The 20533-nt window shown below is 40.8% G+C and overlaps 1 protein-coding gene across 2 annotated transcripts in view; it reads left to right on the top strand.

The window, feature by feature from the left end:
- Positions 1-20533, top strand: part of SLC9A7 (solute carrier family 9 member A7) — a 142820-nt gene that overhangs the window by 73232 nt on the left and 49055 nt on the right. For both annotated transcript variants that reach the window (XM_010350153.3, XM_010350154.3), the window contains exons 3-6: positions 1695-1772; positions 9224-9300; positions 12030-12142; positions 20313-20418. In XM_010350153.3, the coding sequence (XP_010348455.1) occupies positions 1695-1772; positions 9224-9300; positions 12030-12142; positions 20313-20418 (374 nt within the window). The remainder of the gene's footprint in view (positions 1-1694; positions 1773-9223; positions 9301-12029; positions 12143-20312; positions 20419-20533) is intronic.

Raw genomic sequence — 20533 nt, 5'->3', positions numbered from 1 at the left:
GAAAAAGCATTATGCATCTCCTTGCATGGGTAATTTCCAGGATAAGCAAGAGATCTGTATTAATTGATGTATACTCCATTACCTTATAGACCAGGTTTATCAGAAGGAAGCCTTCTGTATAGCAGTCTTGGGAGATCCAGGTTGTGGGAAGCCCTTTTTAATACAGCACAAGGCTAAGGTATGTCAAGGCAGAGAGTTAAAGGCAGAGTGTAGCATGGGCTCCAAAAATTAAATTACTGTTGTTCTTGGAATCTATCCTAATCCTTAAGGAAAATTACTCTCCACTTAGAGCATTAAACATGACTGCCTTTTTTGTGTCCCTAACGGCAGGACTCTTTACTTTCAGCTCTTCATAATAAAGGATGGAGTTTTCATACGCATTCTGAAATTCAGTGCTGCTGAGAAAGCTATCCAGTGTAAATACCACACTTAATGGCTGTTTGGAAATGGCAGCTTGAGCCCTTCATATTGGATAAGATAGGAGGAAAAGGGAAATGACACCAACACATTTCCATCTTTCAGGTTACAATAGAAGATAAAGCTGACTTTTGCTCTCTTATCTTTAGAAACCTGTTTATTTAAATCCCCTCTGTTTAAAATTTTGCTGCACAAAGCAGAGATGGGAGAACAAACAAGACCAGGATGATTGTTGCTAGTTGGGGGAAAAGAGACATGTTGAGGTAGCTTGGTTGATGAGAAGAGCATTGAACTGAGTGTCAGACAACTCTTGTGCTAGTTTGTACATTATTGGGTTTGGTGGCATCCAGCAAGTTTCACTGCCTTTGGGCCCAGTGTCCTCATATTGGGTAGGTACTATCCCAGGCTCCTTCTCATTCTGACATCCCCTGCATTGCAGAACACTTACCTTTCACAAGAAGAAAGAAGAAAACATCATTTGAACAAAGAATCATTCTACTTTAATTAAGCTGTTTGACACTTCCAGTTTCTAAACAAGAAAGTTAACATTTAATATCTAGAATGAAGATTTAAAACAAAAGCTGAATAATGTACCAGCAGGAACAAATTCTTTAAAATATTAGGATGTTTATAGTATGCTTAATTTTTTTCTGGATGTGATAAAACTTTGCTATCTAAAAGTTTCAGAGTAATTTCCCTGTATCAAACCTACAAGAAATTTCAGTTCCTCTAAAGTTACCCAATTTATGCTGATGTTCAGGAAGCCACCAAGATTGCTGGTGACTTGGATTTAGGCTACATCAAGTATAACAGAAGGCTGGTCACTCAAAAGAGACTTAAATTTAGCACAGTTTTTGTCTATAAAGGATTCTGTGAGAGGGTCCAGGAAGTCAATAAAGAATCATGATGGCATCTTTTATTATAGTTGAGCTTTTATAAAGGTGTGATGAAAATCAAGATGTTTTTATTTCTTATTGAAGAGCACTGGCCAGAAGGTTTCTGTGAGTTCTCAAAATTGCATGAAATCTGTTGTGTCTTATTATGTCTTAAAGCAGCACAAGCAAGATCATAAGAGCAAAAGTGTTATGGGGAGAAGAGCATGCCAGTCCACGGCGAGTCATAGCTTCTCCTCTGGGATGAGTCCATGATTTTTCACACTTATGTTGTTTGCTCTAAATATTCAAACTTTAGTCAATGGCTTCAAATATTAAGCAGATATTATAGCAAGAATTGGAGTTAAATAAAAAATTGGCTTTTTTTTCTTTTTAAACTTTCAGGTAACATTTGATCCAGAGGTATTTTTCAACATTCTTCTGCCTCCAATTATTTTCCATGCTGGATACAGCTTAAAGAAGGTAAGAGAGTTTTTTCTGCCAGTATGTCTGAAATCATGTGAATCTCTGTGTTAATTTACCTGCATAATTTTCTAGTTATTTTTCTTCTCCCAGCTTGCTTATTACTTTGTTCTGCACCCACTCAGAGACTATAGTTGACTTCTCATCAATGATTCATGTCTGTTTTAAAATCTGGAACTCCCATACATTGCCAGTGGGAATGTAAAATGGTACAGCCTCTCTGGAAAACAAGTCGGCAGTTTCTAATGAAACTAAAGTTGAAATTGCCATATGACCCACAATTTCACTAGGATTTATCCCAGAGAAATGAAAACTTACGTTCACATAAAAACTTAGATATGACTGTTCATATGAACTTGTAATAGACAAACACTGGAAACAACCAAAATGTTCTATAATAGGTGAATGGTTAAACAAACTAGGATATATCCATATTGTAGAATACTACTCAACAGTAAAACAAAACAACCTATTGATATACCCAAAAACCTTTATGGATCTCAAAGGCATTAAGCCAAGTAAAAAAAATCCCATCTCAACAGGTTATATACTCTATGATTTCATTTATATGGCATTGTAGAAATGACAAAATTATAGAGATGGAAAACAAATTAGTGGTTGCCAGCAAACAGGGATGGTGGGGGCATTGGGGTAGGGGTGCTTATAAAGGGGTAGCATGAGGGACATCTTCAGGATAATGGAACAATGGTGTATTTTGATTGTAGTGCTAGTTATGCAAATCTACACATTTAATTAAATGACAGGGAACTATGCACACACATTGTATTAATGCCAGTTTCTTGGTTTTTATGTTGTACCATAGTTATGTAAGATGTAACCATTGGGGGAAACTGGGTGAAGGGTACATACAACCTCTTTGTACTTAATCTTTGCAACTTATTTGAATCTATAGTTATTCCAAAATAAAAAAGTTTTAAAGAACGTAAGTATCCCTATTGCTGAGGGTCATTGTGCTAGACAGCAAGGTTGGGCCAGAGCCTCTAGTTATTTAAAATACCAAATAATAGCCTGGGCAACATAGCAAGACCGTGTCTCTACAAAAAGTAAAAAAAAAAGCTGGGCATGGTGGTAAATGCCTGTGGTCATACTTACGCTTGGAGGAGGCTGAGATGGGGGGCTTAAGCCTAGGAGTTTGAGACTGCAGTGAGCCATGATCGTGTCACTGTACTCCAGTCTGGGCCACAGCAAGACCCAGTCTCTAAAAAATAAATAAATAAATAAATAAAAACAAATGCCAAATATCTTTACAAATATTTGTGAGTGGCTCCCTTCCTCTCTCATTGTGGTTATATTATGTGAAAATTAAGCCTCCCCAAACGCAGGTAACAGCTGTGGAACTTGTTTCAGCTCTCTTTCTGAATGACGAGTGAAGGAAACCCTTTCAGTAGGTCTAGAGAAGAGAGATTTTGCCTGACAATAAAACTCAGCAACATCCTTAGGAACTAGAGAATGCCTCCAAATTGATCAACTCTAGCTAAATCAGTTGAGAAAAAAGGAAGAAAGAAACAAATTACCTATATCAGGAATAAAAGAAGGGACTTTACTATAGACCCTTCGGATATTAAAAGGATAATAAGGGAATACTACGAACAATTTTTGTGCCAATAAATTTGACAACATCATGATGAGATCTTGCCATGAAAAACAACTCAAAAAAAGAAAAATATATAAATCTGGCAACCTGGGTGAAATGGACAAATTCCTTGAAAGACATAAATTATCAAAACCGACTTGAGAAGAGATGGAAAGCTGTATTAGTTAAAGAAATTGAGTTCATAATGAAAAACCTTTCCACACACCCATATGGCTTTACTGGTGAATTACATCAAGCATTTACAGAAGAAATAATACCAGTCTTACACAAATTCTTCCAGAAAATAGAAGACAGAAAACTTGCCAATTCATTTTATGAGAAGATGCCTGCCCATCAGGCTGGCTCTTCTGTCAAAGCCACTCTGTACTTTTCAGATGGTTTTTAAACGATTTCCAACCAACATAAATATAGTTACAGTTTACAGAGCATTTGCCATGTATTAGGAATGGATATTCTTTATTTCATTTTTACATCCATTCTTTCTGATTTTCACAGAAACTCTGTAAGAAGGTGATGGTAATTGAAGATTAGTTTACACTGCTTCTCCTCCAGGTTTCCAACTCATTGATAAACAGACACAAGGAGTTAACTTGTGATTAAATTATTTATTTAAGATCCAAAGTCCCTAGTAGATGCATGTTGGAGTATGTCACTTAGCCTTTAGTAATGGGGCTGCTTACAACCTACCTTATGAATTGAGGACAGGTACCCTTTAGTCACCAGATTGGTCACAGTTACAGGTAAGGAGACTGAAATGGAGAGATCCTAGAAATTGTTGGGCCTACCAAAAGCTGCCTCTTTTGCCCACAGCATGGAGGCTAAAGGAGCAAGAACAATTCCCCACCTTGCACAACAGGGTTAAGACTACAAATCAGGGTCAAACTCACTTCCCCTTTTACTGAATCACCTTCAGGGCAGGAGGGGAAGGGGGAGAGGAATGGAACATAAGTCCCCTCTCCATAATAGGTGCTTGAGGAGCAGGAGGCTGTATATTTCTGCACACCAGCCCAGCACATTTGTGTACTCACATGTAGGGTGTCCTGTGTTTTACTGATGATGAATCTGAGCTCAGAATGATTAATGACAGATATGAGGTTACATAGTGTGAGACTGAGTCAAAGTGATACCCTCTCTGTCTGACTCCAGGGCTCAGAGTTATTCCTTTGTGCCTATTGCCTCTGGATTTAGGTTTTCTGTACAAAAAGACCATATCCTTTTCCTGACTACTCTGTGGGGTTGCCAGAGTCATCTGAATTTGTATGTCATCTACTGACATGTAATATATAGGAAATGGTTATTATGAGTATAAATAATGTCATTTTTCACCTAAGGAGAATTTGGGAGCTCTTCTTCAGATCAAATGGGTGATGAGTAATTTGTTATTTTACATAACATATCTTAATGTATAATCAGTCATAGTTGTTTTAAAATGAAACCAAATCATGGGTTATGAAAGCCACTCTGATGGTTCAAAAACATTTCAGTTTTTGCAGAACTTTCCTTTTATCAGCACCATTTTCTCAAAAGAAAAACCACTCACAGGCTTTGCCAGTTCCTAATCAATTTGTTTTTGAAATGCTAGCCTGAGTGGAAAAAAAAACCCACAAATTGGTTTTTTTCTGCTCTCATAATACAGTAACCAACACAGAAGACTTCTGTGATTAAATGTGGGAGGGATTTCTACTCACCAGGAAACAAGCAATCAATTCTGCAGCAGAAACCAGCTGGGTGTCCTCCAGTTCAGTTCTGACACTATCTACCTGGAGATACTGCTGGATCCCATGGATTGAAGGCTCAGTCCCACAAGACTGCCCCCCTGCCCCACATCAGACACCTGTCACAACTCTGGGACTTCTGACTGCCTGGCTTCAAGTTGGGGTTCCCACAACCTCCTCTTTGAGTTTCATTACATTGCTGAAGTGGCTCACAGAACTCAGGGAAACACTAACTCATACTTACCAGTTTGTTATAAAAGGTATTACAAAGGATACAGATGAAGAGATGCATAAGGCAAGGTGTGGAAAAAGGGGCACGAAGCTTCCATGCCCTCCCTGGGCACCACCGTCCAGGAACCTTCACATATTCAGCTGTTTGGAAGCTCTCTGCACCCCATCCTCTTGAACCTTTTATGGAGGTTCATTGCATAGGCATGATTGACAACCGCGTAGAAATGTGATTGGACAAAAGGGGTGTGATCTATTGCTGATAGACTGAGTTGGGAAACCCAGCAAGGCCTGTCCAGATTCTTCTTGGCCTCTCTGTGTGGCATTCTTTCCTCCCCAGTATAGTGTGGGATCCCTTCTGAAATGAGGGTCTTATGACCTACATCAAAAAGGCAGGAGAAAATTAGAGTCTATTTTTAGTTTCTATGGCCTGCCTTGGGACAAAAAAGGAGCAGATGAAAGGAGGACAAGAGAAAGTCAGAGAGATTCTTTTTTTTTTTTTTTTTTGCTACCTGCTTCTGAGGCCCAAAATGCCCAACGTTACAACAAAAGACTGTAACAAGAGCTATGGCAGTTTATAAGGCAGGAACTGTAGATGAAAACCAATACATACACATCAAAATAGCACAGCTAGTCTTTCAGGTTATCAACTATTCGTTTAGTCTCTTTCCTTTTAAAATTGTGCCTATAAAGGCACTTAAATAGTTGGACCTTAATATGGTTGCCATCTCTGATGAAATCTGCTGTCAGTGAAATGTGTAATAAATATTTCACCATTTAACAGATGGTGTATACACAGATAACATTCGGACCCTTTGACCTATGCAGATCATGTAGCTATCGTGCAGACATGGGCCTTCTGACTTGAAAAAAGTTCTCACTGGAATTAGCTTTGATTTCGTGCTACCACTCACGGTTTATTTAAAGGGCCTTGGCAGGAAAATAATTCACCCATAGACGCCATTATTGGTGGACTTCCCCACCAAACACACACACTCACTCACACACACATATACAATAACATGTTAAAACTTGCCAGTGGGGAATGGAAGGGGATAGAATTTCCCAAGGAGTAGCAGTGTAAGGCTTAGAATGGTACAGCTAGAAATTGGGATATCAGGTAGATTTTCACCAAAAGCAAACCTTCTCATCCTGGCCTGTCTTACACTTATGTTCTTGAAGACTTTACCAGAGCATGCCATCGTCGTTTGTCTCTTCTTGTAATTCTATAACTAAGGAGGAAAAGTAAGGGAGATTCTGAACCAATCATGGCTGTATTGTAACCAAATAAGGGTAGGATGAAAGATCTAGGGTTTCACCGGACACCTCCTGTCCTTTCTTTCCCAAAGAGAAGTGGAAATCAAAGAGCTGGGTGGCAGGGCAGCTTGTGCAATGAGAGCATGATGCTTTGGGGGTGGGAGACCAGCTTTCCAGGCAGGGGCTTGGTTTGGCAGACATGTGACTTCAAGCAGCTTACATCATGCCTTTGAGCCTTGGGTTCTCTTGTATAAGATGGTCCAAATAACACCTTCCAGGTAGATCATTGTGAGAATCGGATGGGCTAATATATGTGAAAACACTTTGTGAACTATGGAGTATGCGTTTAAGTACTAGACATAATACACAAATAAGTAGTATATCTTTTCAAAATACAGTTAAGTTTCAGCTCACATCAGATATGAACAGGGAGATGGGTAATTGTGTGTGTGTGTGTGTGTGTGTGTGTGATTTTAGAATATATTATGAAAGTATTTTTGGCTGCAGATTTACATTCCTAATTTTTTGCTTTGGCTAATGTCATGAATATGAATTTATCTAATTTATATTCAGAGTTACCATGGGAATATCTACCCAAAGGAAAGCTGAGTGGCAAGGGAAAGCACATCTGGGATTGAAATTTGTTCTTGGATACCTCACAACTGTCATTCATCTTGTGCCTTGTTCTTGATGCGCTCCGAACCCTCCCTGATAGAAGCCCTTTGTGGAGCTTTTGAAGGGAAGCAGACTCACAGCTGCTGATTTTTTTGAAATCTAATTTTTTTTCAAAACATTGGTATATAAATGCATTAGATTAAAAACAAAAAGGCAGTGATTTAAGAGGCAAACATAATGTGTCCATCATATGCACAGGCAGCACCCTCATTCAGTGCCTGTCAGGATGGCAAGCCCTTGAAGGATTCTCTCCTGAGCAGGTGGCTTAGGGGTAGCAGGCATTTCTTGACACTTCTTCACTGACTCAGTTAGGGACAAGCACTGGGAAGGCCCTGTGTTTAGAATACAGACCAGAGGACACCTGCAGCCCTTTGTCTGGCCATGCTTCCTGGTGGCTGCCTGATCTAGGCTGGGTTCTTCTTCCTGTCCCCTGTCTTTTTCTGTTGTTGCTCAGCTGACATGCTGGGGCTCTCCTGCCTTTTAAAAAATTTTTAGGTAAAGTGTTCCTGGCCCTTGTTTGATCAGGGTGTTGGGAGATTTTGTTTGTCTGTTGTTGTTAAATAGTTCTGATTGTCAAATGAGAATGGCTTATGCCTTGAGGAGGCAGAACTGTGGCTTAGGATCCCAGAACAGGCAGAATTTCCTCTGTTGGAATATCCCATAAGCCTAATGACTTGTAAGAAGTAAATCCTTCAAACACAACATGGTAAAACAAGTAAATTTTCATGTGTCTGTGTGTGTGTGTGTGTGTGTGTGTGTGTGTGTGTGTGTGTAGTTTTTGTTTGTTTTTTAGATGCAGTCTTGCTCTGTCACCAGGCTGGAGTGCAGTGGCATGATCTCGGCTCACTGCAACCTCCGCCTCCCGGGTTCAAGCGATTCCCCTGTCTCAACCTCCCAAATAGGTAGAACTACAGGCGTGCACTACCATGCCTGGCTAATTTTTTTGTATTTTAGTAGAGACAGGGTTTCACATGTTAGTCAGGCTGGTCTTGATCTCCTGACCTCGTGATTCATCCGCCTCACCTCTCAAAGTGCTGGGATTACAGGCGTGAGCCACTGCATGTGTTTGTATTTTTAAGGTAACCAATGTGCAGAAGCATTGAAAGGATTGCAGTTTTGCCACCTCATTCTGAATAATTTCTAGACGTGATATTGATGTGTGTTTCTTCCTGTATAAAATTGGCCATCTTAAATGGAACTATCTGTTTCTAATTTCTCCACATCCATCTCTCTTTTCCTTGTTTCCCAGGCTTCAGAGATTAATCTAGATAATTATATAGGCAGACACTTCAGGTTCCATGAGCAGATATTTAAGACTCTGTTTGTTTTCTGATATTAAATTAAACAGAAAGCTCATGACATAGCACCTTCACACTGTATTTGTTTCAAACTTCTATCTGTAATGATCTTCTGAGGTACCACCAGAACTGGAAGTGACATGCTGAATCACTGAGTAAAATGGTGTGGGTTAAATCTATAAAAATGATTGATCTAGTCACACACAGACATGCACAAACATATACACACACTTAATGTAATTTAATGTAATCATCCAGAGCAGTTTTGTCTGAAAATTTACTAAGTTCTTGCTTACTTGCTCAGTACCTAGCTGTATAGAAGATAACTTAAAACCATGATGTCGGGCCGGGCGCAGTAGCTCACGCCTGTAATCCCAGCACTTTGGGAGGCCAAGGCAGGTGGATCACCTGATGTCAGGAGTTCAAAACCAGCCTGACTAACAAGGTGAAACCCCATCTTAAAAAAACAAAAACAAAACAAAACAAAAAACAAAACCCGTGATGTCTAAGGTTAAATAGCAACATATAGGAGTAACTTCAGTTGTTACTTAATGTAATGGAAGCAGTAGGTAGAGTTCCACTTTTTAGAGACTTTTATTGTGTTTCTTAAGCTCATTGTCAAAAATCACAATGTGATTCCTGGGTTTTGTTTGTTTTATTCAGAGACACTTTTTCAGAAATCTTGGGTCTATTCTGGCCTATGCCTTCTTGGGGACTGCTGTTTCGTGCTTCATTATTGGGTAAGTGAACGTTTGTCATATAACCAAATTAACGCATGTTCCATAGAGATGAGATCCATCTGGGTCCACAGAGTCCAGTATTTTGATATTATTGATGATGGCAGTCAGGATCGAGAGTTACATTGTTCAGTATCATAGCTATTAGCCATGTGGCTATTTAAATTAAGATCAATTAAAGTGAAATAAAATTATACTCAATACCCAGATCTTGGTTTCTGTTATCATTCTTTGATAAAAAGAACCAGAGTCCCTTGCAGAAATGGTTAATTCTAGGGCTGGGGCAGTAAAAATACAAGATGAAAATAGAGTATCTTGTAATGCCAGAAAGTAAGGAAGTGCTCAGAAAACAGACAGACAAAAGAATGTGGTGGATGTCGAAGGGGCACAAGAGCCAACCTGAAAGCCCCTGTAATGGTCAAAGCCCCCTCAATGGCTGAAGAACAGCAAAACAAACAACGTTGTATTAGATTATCCCCAAGAGCATAAAGTAAATATCCCTGAGTCCATATAGATATAAATAAGTGATTGGATGAATAAATAAATGGGGGAGAAAAGACAAATCTCCTGTGCAGAAGAATTCCAAATGCTTCATGTAGATACATCCCCCTCGAGGAGGTGGAGTTCAGTCCCCTCCCACTCCCTCTTTGAGTGTGGGCTGTGCATAGTGACTTCTTTCTGAAGAGTACAGTACAGAAAGGAGGAAAAAAGAGTAGCTTCACAGTGGAGAAACGTGACAAATACTACCTCAACCAGGTGATCAAGGTCAACATCAGCAGCGGTAAGTCACGTTGATAGTATGCACCTTGATATTTGTGATGAGAAGGGTACTTTACCTCTCTGGTCTTCCACTCAAAACCACATTACCCCAGTCTAACCATGAGAAAAAAATCAGACAAATTTTAGTCGAAGAACATTCTACAAAATATCTGACCAGTACTCCTTAAATCTGCCAAGGTCATCAAAAATGAGCAGTGTAAGAAACTGTCACAGCCATCAGGCAACTAAAGGGATTTGATGACTAAATGTCACTGTGGTATCCTGGATAAGATCCTGGAACAGGAAAAGGACATTAGGTTAAAATCTAAGAAAATCTGAATAAAGTTAGGACTTTAATTATTTTTTTAACAATTAGCTAGAAACCTGGCGATAATAGCAGGGGCCTTTTATGCCATCAAAAAAGGAGGGGCTTGGACTTATCCTTTAAGAGATGGCACATTATTGAAGAATGACAGGTTATATAACTGGCGTTAGTGATGATAGGAAGCAAAATGGGGAAAAGGCTGCTGAAGAAGTCTATTGTGTAGGTCAGGCGTCCCCAAACTACGGCCCGGCCTGCGGGCCGCATGCGGCCCCCTGAGGCCATTTATCTGGCCCCCCACTGCACTTCAGGAAGGGGCACCTCTTTCATTGGTGGTCAGTGAGAGGAGCACAGTATGTGGCGGCCTTCCAACGGTCTGAGGGACAGTGAACTGGCCCCCTGTGTAAAAAGTTTGGGGATGCCTGGTGTAGGTCATGGACTGTGGTGAAAGGAAATGGAGAAGAAGGTCCTGTTCCAGGAATGTTTAAAGGGTACATGAAAGAAGCCTTTAATAAGCAACAAAGGGCAAATCAAATCTGTAACATACAATTGCTGTGAAATGAAGTTGAACTGGTTAAGTGTCTAGAACAGTGTCTGGCACACAATAGGCAAACATTAAGTTATGGTTCTTTCTTCTCTAAAGAATTCCATTCTGCAAATAGTTCTTTTGCTCCTAGCTTAGCTAGTCTACTCTTCTAAGAATTTGAGACACAACGGTGGGCAATGATCTCAAGAATCTCATTATTAGAGGGTTGGCTGTAGACATAATGAGTCAAGTCCATGTTATTTTACTCCTCTAACCCCTGCAGCTGCTGCTATCACTGCTGCTGCCACCTTGCGTGAGCATGTGTGCACATACATGCACGCGCACATACCCTTGTAATATGTACTAGGCCTTTTCACAATCCTCACTCCTCCCTCCTCCCAATTTGCAAGCTGTCCTGTAGGAAATGTGCTCCCGCCAAGCTGAAAAATTTAGCTTGATAGTCCCTCTTAGATCACGTCACAGTCTACATAGCTTAAGGAGGGCTATTGCTGGCCTGCCTGATCCATGCAAAGAGTGAGAGGCCAGATATCTTGATGGGTATGCAGATGTTCTAATAGGACATTTAAAGACATTTGCCTTTTTTCCCCTTCTTTGAAATAATTCTTGGCAGAGAAGGCAGTAGTAGTTCAATCCTTTAGATCTTTGTGACCAGCCCATTTTTTTTTCCTCTCCAGTTTCATCGAGTCTACTGATTTCTCTGACTTTAAATGCATTATCTTAGAATTTTGTGAGTTTTGTAGCAACTTACTGCTATGAAAACATTATGCCAGGTTCTGTTTCTTCCTTTTCCCTGTATTACCCAGTTGCTTAAAATGCCTTAGTTTTGTTGCTAATTAAAGACTGTGCTTCATGGTTGCTTTAGTTGTTAGCAAGTATAACTTTTAAAAATGAAATGTTCAGATGTTTCAGCAAGATGACATTAACTGCAAACTATTACTTGGTACCAAAGTCCATTTGCCCATGTCTCTGGTAAGTGTCCAACCATGGCAACTGCCTATTATTTTCATAAATCGCTAAGAATAGTATTCTAGTACTATGCTGCTTGCATGTTTGCCAAGTTACTTATTTTTTTCTCCTGACATAGTTTACCTTACCTTCTTACAGCAATCTCATGTATGGTGTGGTGAAGCTCATGAAGATTATGGGACAGCTCTCAGATAAATTTTACTACACAGATTGTCTCTTTTTTGGAGCAATCATCTCTGCCACTGACCCAGGTATTTAGCTTGCATTATTTGGCTTTATCATTATGGTATTCCATTATTTAAATCTTTAAAAGTTCAGAGCAATTATTAACTTTTGTTGCAGTAGGGAGAATGTAGTATTTATTTGCATGGCATGGTGGTGGAAGAAATAATCAATAGGTGAGTCTAACAGACTTAAATGGCTTTCCTTTTTCTTTTTCCTTTTTTGAGACAGGTTCTCCCTGGGCTTCCCAGGCTGGAGTGCAGTGGTGCAATCACAGCTCACTGAAGCCTTGACCTCCCAGGCTCAAGCAATCCTCCTGCCTCAGCCTCCCAAGCAGTGGGACTATAGTTAGGTGGCTTTTCTAAGAAGGGCATGCAATTTCCTTTTCTATTATTAATTTTTTTGTGGTAAAAATGCCTGACATTTACTATCTTAATAGCATTAAGTATACCCACATCATTGTAAAACCAATCCCTAGAACTTTTTCATCTTGCAAAACTGAAATGCTATACCCATTAAACAACAACTCCCCAGTCCCCCTTCCCTGCAGCCCCTGGCAATTACCTTTGACTTTCTGTCTCTATGCACTTGACTACTGTAGATACATCATACAAGTGAAATCATACTGTATTTGTCCTTTTGTGATTGGCTTATTTCACTTAGCATAATGTCCTGAAAGTTCATTTATGTCATAGCATTTGTCATAATTTCCTAACCTTTAAGGCTGAATAACATTGCATTGTGGCCGGGCGCAGTGACTCATGCCTGTAATCTCAGCACTTTGGGAGGCCAAGGTGGATGGATCACAAGGTGAGGAGATCAAGACCGTCCTGCTGACACGGTGAAATCCCACCTCTACTAAAAATACAATAAAAATTAGCCAGGCATGGTGGCGGGTACCTGTAGTCCCAACTACTCAGGAGGCTGAGGCAGGAGAATTGTTTGAACCTGGGAGGCAGAGGTTGCAGTGAGCCAAGATTGCGCCACTGCACTCCAACCTGGGCAACAAAGCAAGACTCCATCTGAAAAGAAAAAAAAAATTCATTGTATCTGTATAGCGTATTTCGCCTTTCATCTTAGAATGACTAATTTGGTCATAATTTTTACACTTAGATTGTCTTCTTTCCCAGTGTTACCCTTTTGCCTTCTTTTCTGCAACATATCATTTGCTTTAAATAATACCTTTTCTTAGCAGAAACACACATGATTATCTGTAGTGAATGTAATTTAATTTATAAACTCCTTTTGTTCAGCATTCCAGCAGGAGTGTGCACCGTGACATGATTTTCTATTCATCAATCCCTTGCTTTGTATTTTTCAAGTGTTGGTTGAACTAATTCTTACAAGTGAATTATTACATACTGCTCCTCCCTTGCAGCTCAAAAACAAACAAAAATGTTCTCCTTTCCAAGTTGGAACTTATAATTTGATCAGTTTGCATAAAGTAGTTACAGCCATTCTCTTCCTTGGTGTCAGCTATTGAGAGTATACCTTAGGGAAAGAAGTTCTGGAGAATGAGCTGCTCCTGTCCTCACAGTGGAGATAGAAAGGTCCACTCTTTGTCTCCAGTGCCCTCTAACATTCTGAACTGTAATAACCTTAGAGACACTAAGATACCCCACTTGACCATGTCCCGTGGTGGGGGGGTCCTTTCCATCCGTGATATCTTATGGATCTTTCTTTCAAGATAGAGATGTTCTACAGTCTGCCCAGTCCATTGTGGTAACTAGTAGTCACATGTAGCTTTTGAGCAGTCGAAATTTAGGGTAGTGCAATTGGGGCACTGATTTTAACTTTTATTTAATGTTAAGTAATTTTATTTTTTGAGGCAGAGTTTCGCTTTTGTTGCCCAGACTGGAGTGCGATGGCACGATCTCAGTCACTGTAACCTCCACCTCCTGGGTTCAAGCAATCTTCCTGCCTCAGCCTCCCGAGTAGCTGGGATTACAGGCATGCACCACCATGCCTGGCTTATTTTATATTTTTAGTAGAGGCAGGGTTTCACTGTGTTGGTCAGGCTGATCTTGAACTCCTGACCTTAGGTGATCTGCCCGCCTTGCCCTCCCAAAGTGCTTGGATTATAGGTATGAGCCACTGCGCCCGGCCAATGTTAAGTAATTTAAATGTAAATAGCCACGTGTGGCTAGTGGTTACCATATCAAACAGCATAACTCTAGACGGTTGGTGGTTCTGAAGAATATCGATATTCCAAAAAAAATATTGACCTCTCTTACCCTCATATTTTATTACAAACACCCTGAGTAAATTAGTATGAAGACTTGCATGTCAAGGCACTGTGATTTGTGAAAAGGTGGGATTTGGAGTCACAGGTTTGGGTCGAGTTCTAGCCCTACTATCACTGATCGGGTGGCCTAGGCACACATTATCCCCTCACATCAGTTTCCTCATCCACAAAGGAGAAACGATGGCACCTATTTCCTAAGGCTATTTTGAAGATGAAATGAAACAACGTGTGTAAGGCACTGAGTGTACCATCTCCAAATGATGCTGGTCTATGTCCACATCTGACTCAGGCAGAGATTTCCCAGTTTTCTTCATGTTTAAAAAATAAAGAACAGATCATCTCTTAATTGAAGCATGTTTCCAAAGAGATCTCTGAAAATCAGCTTTATTATTTTAATCCTGTGCTGTCTGTGACTGTCTCCAGATGTGTGTCTATGGAGAAATAGATCTTCATAAATCTGAGAAAGGTGTTTATCTATCTGAAAATGTGTTTCTAACTATACTCATCTATAATTTCATTACTAACGTCTTACTAGTACCACTAACAAGTAAAGGGAAGTTAGTGTAACATAAAGATTGATATTGTTTCCTGAACTATCAGTGTTGCTTCATTTAATTGGATAGAGAGGCTTACTTTTCCAGATTATCTTTGTAATTGTTTACTTCCCTTTAATGTGTCTATGCTATGGTAGAAAATAATGGAAGGCATTACCGTGCTACTCCATTTTTACTTGGCCTATGGAGATTGGCACAGTAAGGGTTTTATAGAAATGGAAGTTCTAGATAATTGAAAGTTTAAACTTATTAAACATCAGGACATTAACTTTAATTGCTTTTTTAATAGAAATCTTCCTGAAATGTAGAATGTTTTTGTAAATTAGAAGTGTTTTGCCAGCCTCCAAAAAACCTGTTGTTTGAAAACTTGGGTCATAAAAGAGATGAAAACTTAAGTGCAGAGTTAAGGATCACAAGACCAGACTGACTTCTAGTGCCTGGTGCATCAAGCAAAAATTCTGATATTGGCAGCCTGGGAAACATAGTAGAACCTCATCCCCACAAAAAAAGTTTTGTTTTTTTTTTAATTTAGCTGGCCATGGTGGTACATGCCTATAGTCCCAGCTGCTCGTGGCAGGGGTGTTGAGGCAAGAGGATTGCTTGAGCCCAGGAGTTTGGGGCTGCAGTGAGCTGTGATCACACCATTGCACTTCAGCCTGGGCGACAGAGCAAGATCTTGTCTTTAAAAAATAAAACAGAAACCTGTATTAGGTATACAGAGTGGCATTGACTGATATGAAGGAATAAGAATCCTTGTCCCTGATTACTGTATATGGCTTCAGACATGAGTCATTGGTCTTCTGGCTGAAGGTGACACAGTATGTGTGGGATAGTGTAGGCTGCACTGTGACAGGGAGCCTTCTCTGTTCTGTGGTCATGTGTCATGACTGCTGTGTGCCATCTTGGTGGGTTTTTGTTTTAGATGGATCCATAATTAAAGAAAAAGCCACATTTCCACCCCGTGGTGCCTTCCTAGGCAGCCACCGGAGAATACAAGTACTATTCCTTCCTGTAAGCCATCATGATGTCATTTCCCCAATTTTAATTCATCACCTTTGTACTCTTTGAGTCAATCAGCCTGACTCACAGGTTTCTATTTCATTCATTCATTCATTCATTCATTCATTTATATTTTTTCGAGACAGGGTCTCTGTCGCCCAGGCTGGAATGCAGTGGCATGACCTCAACTCACTTCAGCCTTGACCTCCCAGGGCTCAAGTGATCCTTCCACCTCTGCCTCCAGATTAACTGGGACTACCAGCATGCCTGGTTAATTTTTGTATTTTTTGTAGAGATGGGGTTTCACCGTGTTGGCCAGGCTGATCTCAGACGTCTGAGCACAAAAATCCACCTGCCTTGGCCTCTGAAAGTGCTGGGATCACAGACATGAGCCACCACACCCGACACGCGTTTCATGATTTGGGATCTGTGTTGTCCAAGACCATTTCTCTAGTTGCATCACTTGGGCTGGTCAGTCTTTTGCTCATCCTTTGGGACTGGTTCAAATGTGCTACCTGCCTAGTCAGTCTTCCTAGACTCCTTCAATAACTGCTCCCTCAGATCTTTGAGTTAGGTCTGTGTTGTACATGACAGTACTTGCCACTTTGTACTGAGTGCTCACAAGTGCTAAGTGCCCTTGAGTACACGGATGAAGTGTTCAAGAAAAGTTAGTTGAATGAACACATTTAGGTCCTTGAGTTTTTCCTTCTTCATATACCTGTCATTCTTTTGTTTTTCCCACTGCCTGCACCCAGTGGTCTTCAGTTAGTTAATTGTGATTTCTCAGTCTGTGTCTAGTTGGAAACAGCTCTGACCCTGCTCACCCTGATTTCAAGGGTCCTGCTGTAGGGAGGAAGGCAGTCTGTTTCATCTCTCCTATTAGAAATCACTTACCCAGTCTGTCATCCCTATCCCATCGTCTTCCGGTTGTCCCATCTACTTGGGAGGCTGGGGTATGGTGGTGTGATAATAGTTCACTGTAGGCCGGAACTCCAGGGCTTAAGCAATCCCCCATCTCAGCCTCCCAAGTAGATGGGACCACAGATGCGTACCACACCTGGCCTAAAAGCTTCATGACATAGTAGACATTTTTCAAGTCCAAATTATTTTTGCTTACCCTCAATAAATAAACTTTTTTTCAAAGGAAGGTATGATGAGAATAGTGTCATTTTGAAATCTCCCTTAATCCCTAAGAAGAATACAGAAAGCAAGACAGCAAAAGAAAAAACACAGAGAGCTAACAGGGCAGTCATGGTGGCATGTATCTGTTGTCCCAGCTACTCAGGAGGCTGAGATGGGAGGATCACTTGAGCCCAGGAGTTCAAGTCCAGCCTGGGCAGCATACTGAGACTTTGTCTTAAAATTAAAATAAAATGAAACTTATGGACAGGGTATCCCACCATCTACCGCCAGCAGTGAGACTTGCATATTGAAATAACAACTGTGCAGAGGAGAAAAGGGGGTGCTGATCATTTTGACTGTCAGGAAACCTAAAAATATTCCACAAGTGTTTATTCTCAAAAGGAGGGATCTCTACTGAGAATAAAGAAGTTTGTGGGCATATCTGATCATAGTTAGAAATAGGAGGGAGCTTTACAGTCACCAATTTGTGGGTAAATGGAAGGAGACTGGAGGAGATTAGAGGCTGCAGGAGTGGCATGAGTGGTCAGGGCTCTCAGAAATACCCAGCAAATATATTTCTGGAAGGACAGAGTTGTTCCCTAAAAACTCACTGCTAAGACCATAACCCTGATTGACAGGACATGAAAGGAGGAAGAAAGCTCAGACACTAAAGGAGAAGAAGGCCAGAGGCAGTGGATCTCAGAAAGTATTGAGAAGGTGGCCATACCCAGAGGCCATGGTTTTTTGTTGTTGTTGAGATGGAGTTTCGCTCTTGTTGCCCAGGCTGGAGTGCAATGGCGTGATCTCAGCTCACTGCAACCTCTGCCTCCCGGGTTCAAGTGATTCTCCTGCCTCAGCCTCCCAAATAGCTGGGATTACAGGAATATACCAGCACACCCAGCTAATTTTATATTTTTAGTAGAGATGGGGTTTCTCCATGTTGGTCAGGCTGGTCTGGAACTCCCTACCTCAGGTGATCCACCCACTTTGGCCTCCCAAAGTGCTGGTATTACAGGTGTAAGCCACCATGCCCAGCCCAGAGGCCATGTTTTTAATAGTTAAACATAAAACCCAGAAGAGGGAGCCCTGGAGCCATGAAACTAGGAGAGCTCTTCTGGGCCCACTCCTACCCCTTACACACCTCACTTAAATATGAGCAACAGAAATGAATTGAGGTTGAACTTCGTGCAAACATATTGTTAAGAGAAATATGAGAACACACCCTCTGAATAATAAAGCTACAGTTAATAGAGTCATGCCAGAAGAAAAATAGGCCCCTAAAAGGTGAAACTTTATTAATATTCCAAGAGCAGCTGAAGGAAATTAAGAACGTGATAGAAATTATGAAAGAACTGCATACATCAGAAATGGAAAATTTAGGCTGGGCACGGTGTTTCACGATTGTAATTCTAGCACTTTGGGAGGCCAAGGCAGGCAGATCACTTGAGGTTGGGAGTTCAAGACCAGCCTGGCCAACATAATGAAACCCCATCTCTGCTAAAAATACAAAATATTAGCCAGTCATGATGGTGCGCACCTGTAATCCCAGCTACTCGGGAGTCTCAGAAAGGAGAATTGGGTGAACCCAGAGGTGGAGGTTGTAGTGAGCTGAGATTGCGCCATTGTACTCCAGCCTGGGTGACAGAGCAAGACTCCGTCTCCGTCTCAAAAAAAAAAAAAAAAAGAAAAAGAAAAAGAAAAAAGATTGGAAAATTTAGACATGAGGGAACTAAACAATAGGGCATTATAGGACAAAAGCCAACAGTAAGGAATGGAAGGGGAACCTATAGAGGAAAAAGATGTAAAAAGCACATTTTTTTAAAGTGGGCAAAACCAAACGATAGTGTCAGGGAATGTGCATTTGGGTGACTAAATAGGGAAAGGCAAGAAAATGAAGACTATAAAATTTAGGTTAGTGGTTCTCTTTAAATGAAGGAAGAGGCTTCAGATTGGGATGGGACATATGGAGGACTGAGAAAGTTCCATTTCTTGAACTGGGCTGGGGAGTGGTTACAAGACTTGTTGGCTTATAATAGCTCACTAAACATTTGTTTGGCTTGGTTTCCTAATTGTATCAATTAGTAATGCTTTTGGCTGCAAAGAACAGACAAACCTGGCTAATCCCTGCTTAAACAAGTAGATATTTATCTTGGGTATCAGTACTGGCCTGATGTCATGGCTTCCACTACAATCAGGCATCCAGGCACTCAATCTTTCTACTGCACTGCTCTGGGGTTTCAGTCACACATCAGTTGCCGCATGGAGGAAAGATGACTGCATTGGTGTCTGGCCTCTCTGCCCTCTTCCCGACAGGAAGAGGTGGTGCTTTCTGCAAGGGAAGCTGGGAAAGTGAGTGTTTCGTTTTTGCAGTCCTATGGTAGAAACCATCAAGAGAGGGTAGTTGGGTATGAGTGTTGAGAGAAAACATGGCTTGCGTTCATGTATCTAGAGGGGTGGTTCTCAACCCGGGGCAATATTGCCCCCACCCGCCAGCCATCGTTATTATTTTAAGCAACACACACCATATTTCAAAGGCTTGGCACAAAGTTGGAATTTTTAATATCTAATTAATCTTTTTTTTTTTTTTTGAAATGGGTTTTTGCTCTTGTTGCCCAGGCTGGAGTGCAATGGTGCAATCTTGGTGCACTGCAACCTCTGCCTCCCAGGTTCAAGTGATTCTCCAGGCTCAGCCTCCCAAGTTACTGGGATTACAGGTGTGTACCACCTTGCCTGCCTAATTTTGTATTTTTAGTAGAGATGGGGTTTCACTGTGTTGGTCAGTCTGGGCTCAAACTCCTGACCTCAGGTGATCCACCTGCCTCGGCCTCCCAAAGTGCTGAGATTACAAGCATGAGCCACTGTGCCCAGCCAAAATCTCATTAATCACTTTTGTAATAACTTTGTTATTTTAACGTTGGCTCTATTGAGCCAGAGAAACCAAAGAGGTTTCAACCCATTGGTGAAGCCAAATCACATTAATTGTCTTTATTTTTTGAAGTTCTATAACAGATACTTTCAAAGTGTGATGGGATCACAGCGGAAAGCATAGTGTTTTGGTGCAGTGTCATTAGACTGAAGCATCATCTCAGAGCTCCTTCAGATATGGAAGATTGCCATTTTCATTTCTGCCACAGATAGGCAAGTCCATCTTTGATTGCCTTGCTGTCTCTTGAACCACCCAGTCCTACTTCAAGATAGGAATTGCCTCTATAAATCTGTAATCAGTGGTTTAAGGTCACAAACCAAAACTAATTTCTGTGCTTTCCTCTCACTTTTCAGTGACTGTGCTGGCCATATTTAATGAATTGCATGCAGACGTGGATCTTTACGCACTTCTGTTTGGAGAGAGCGTCCTAAATGATGCTGTTGCTATTGTACTGTCATCGTAAGTAGCAGTGTTTCTGCTGGGGAAGAGACATCACGGTTTCCTGTATGCTTTGGGCAAAATTCAGAGGCTCATTTTAAATGTGTTAAATATTGAATTGGGCGTTTTTCTAAAT

The sequence above is a fragment of the Saimiri boliviensis genome, chromosome X (assembly GCF_048565385.1).
Source record: "Saimiri boliviensis isolate mSaiBol1 chromosome X, mSaiBol1.pri, whole genome shotgun sequence".
NCBI lineage: Eukaryota > Metazoa > Chordata > Mammalia > Primates > Cebidae > Saimiri > Saimiri boliviensis.
Note: the sequence above shows the minus strand (reverse complement) of the source record. Positions and strands in the feature narration are given on the sequence as shown.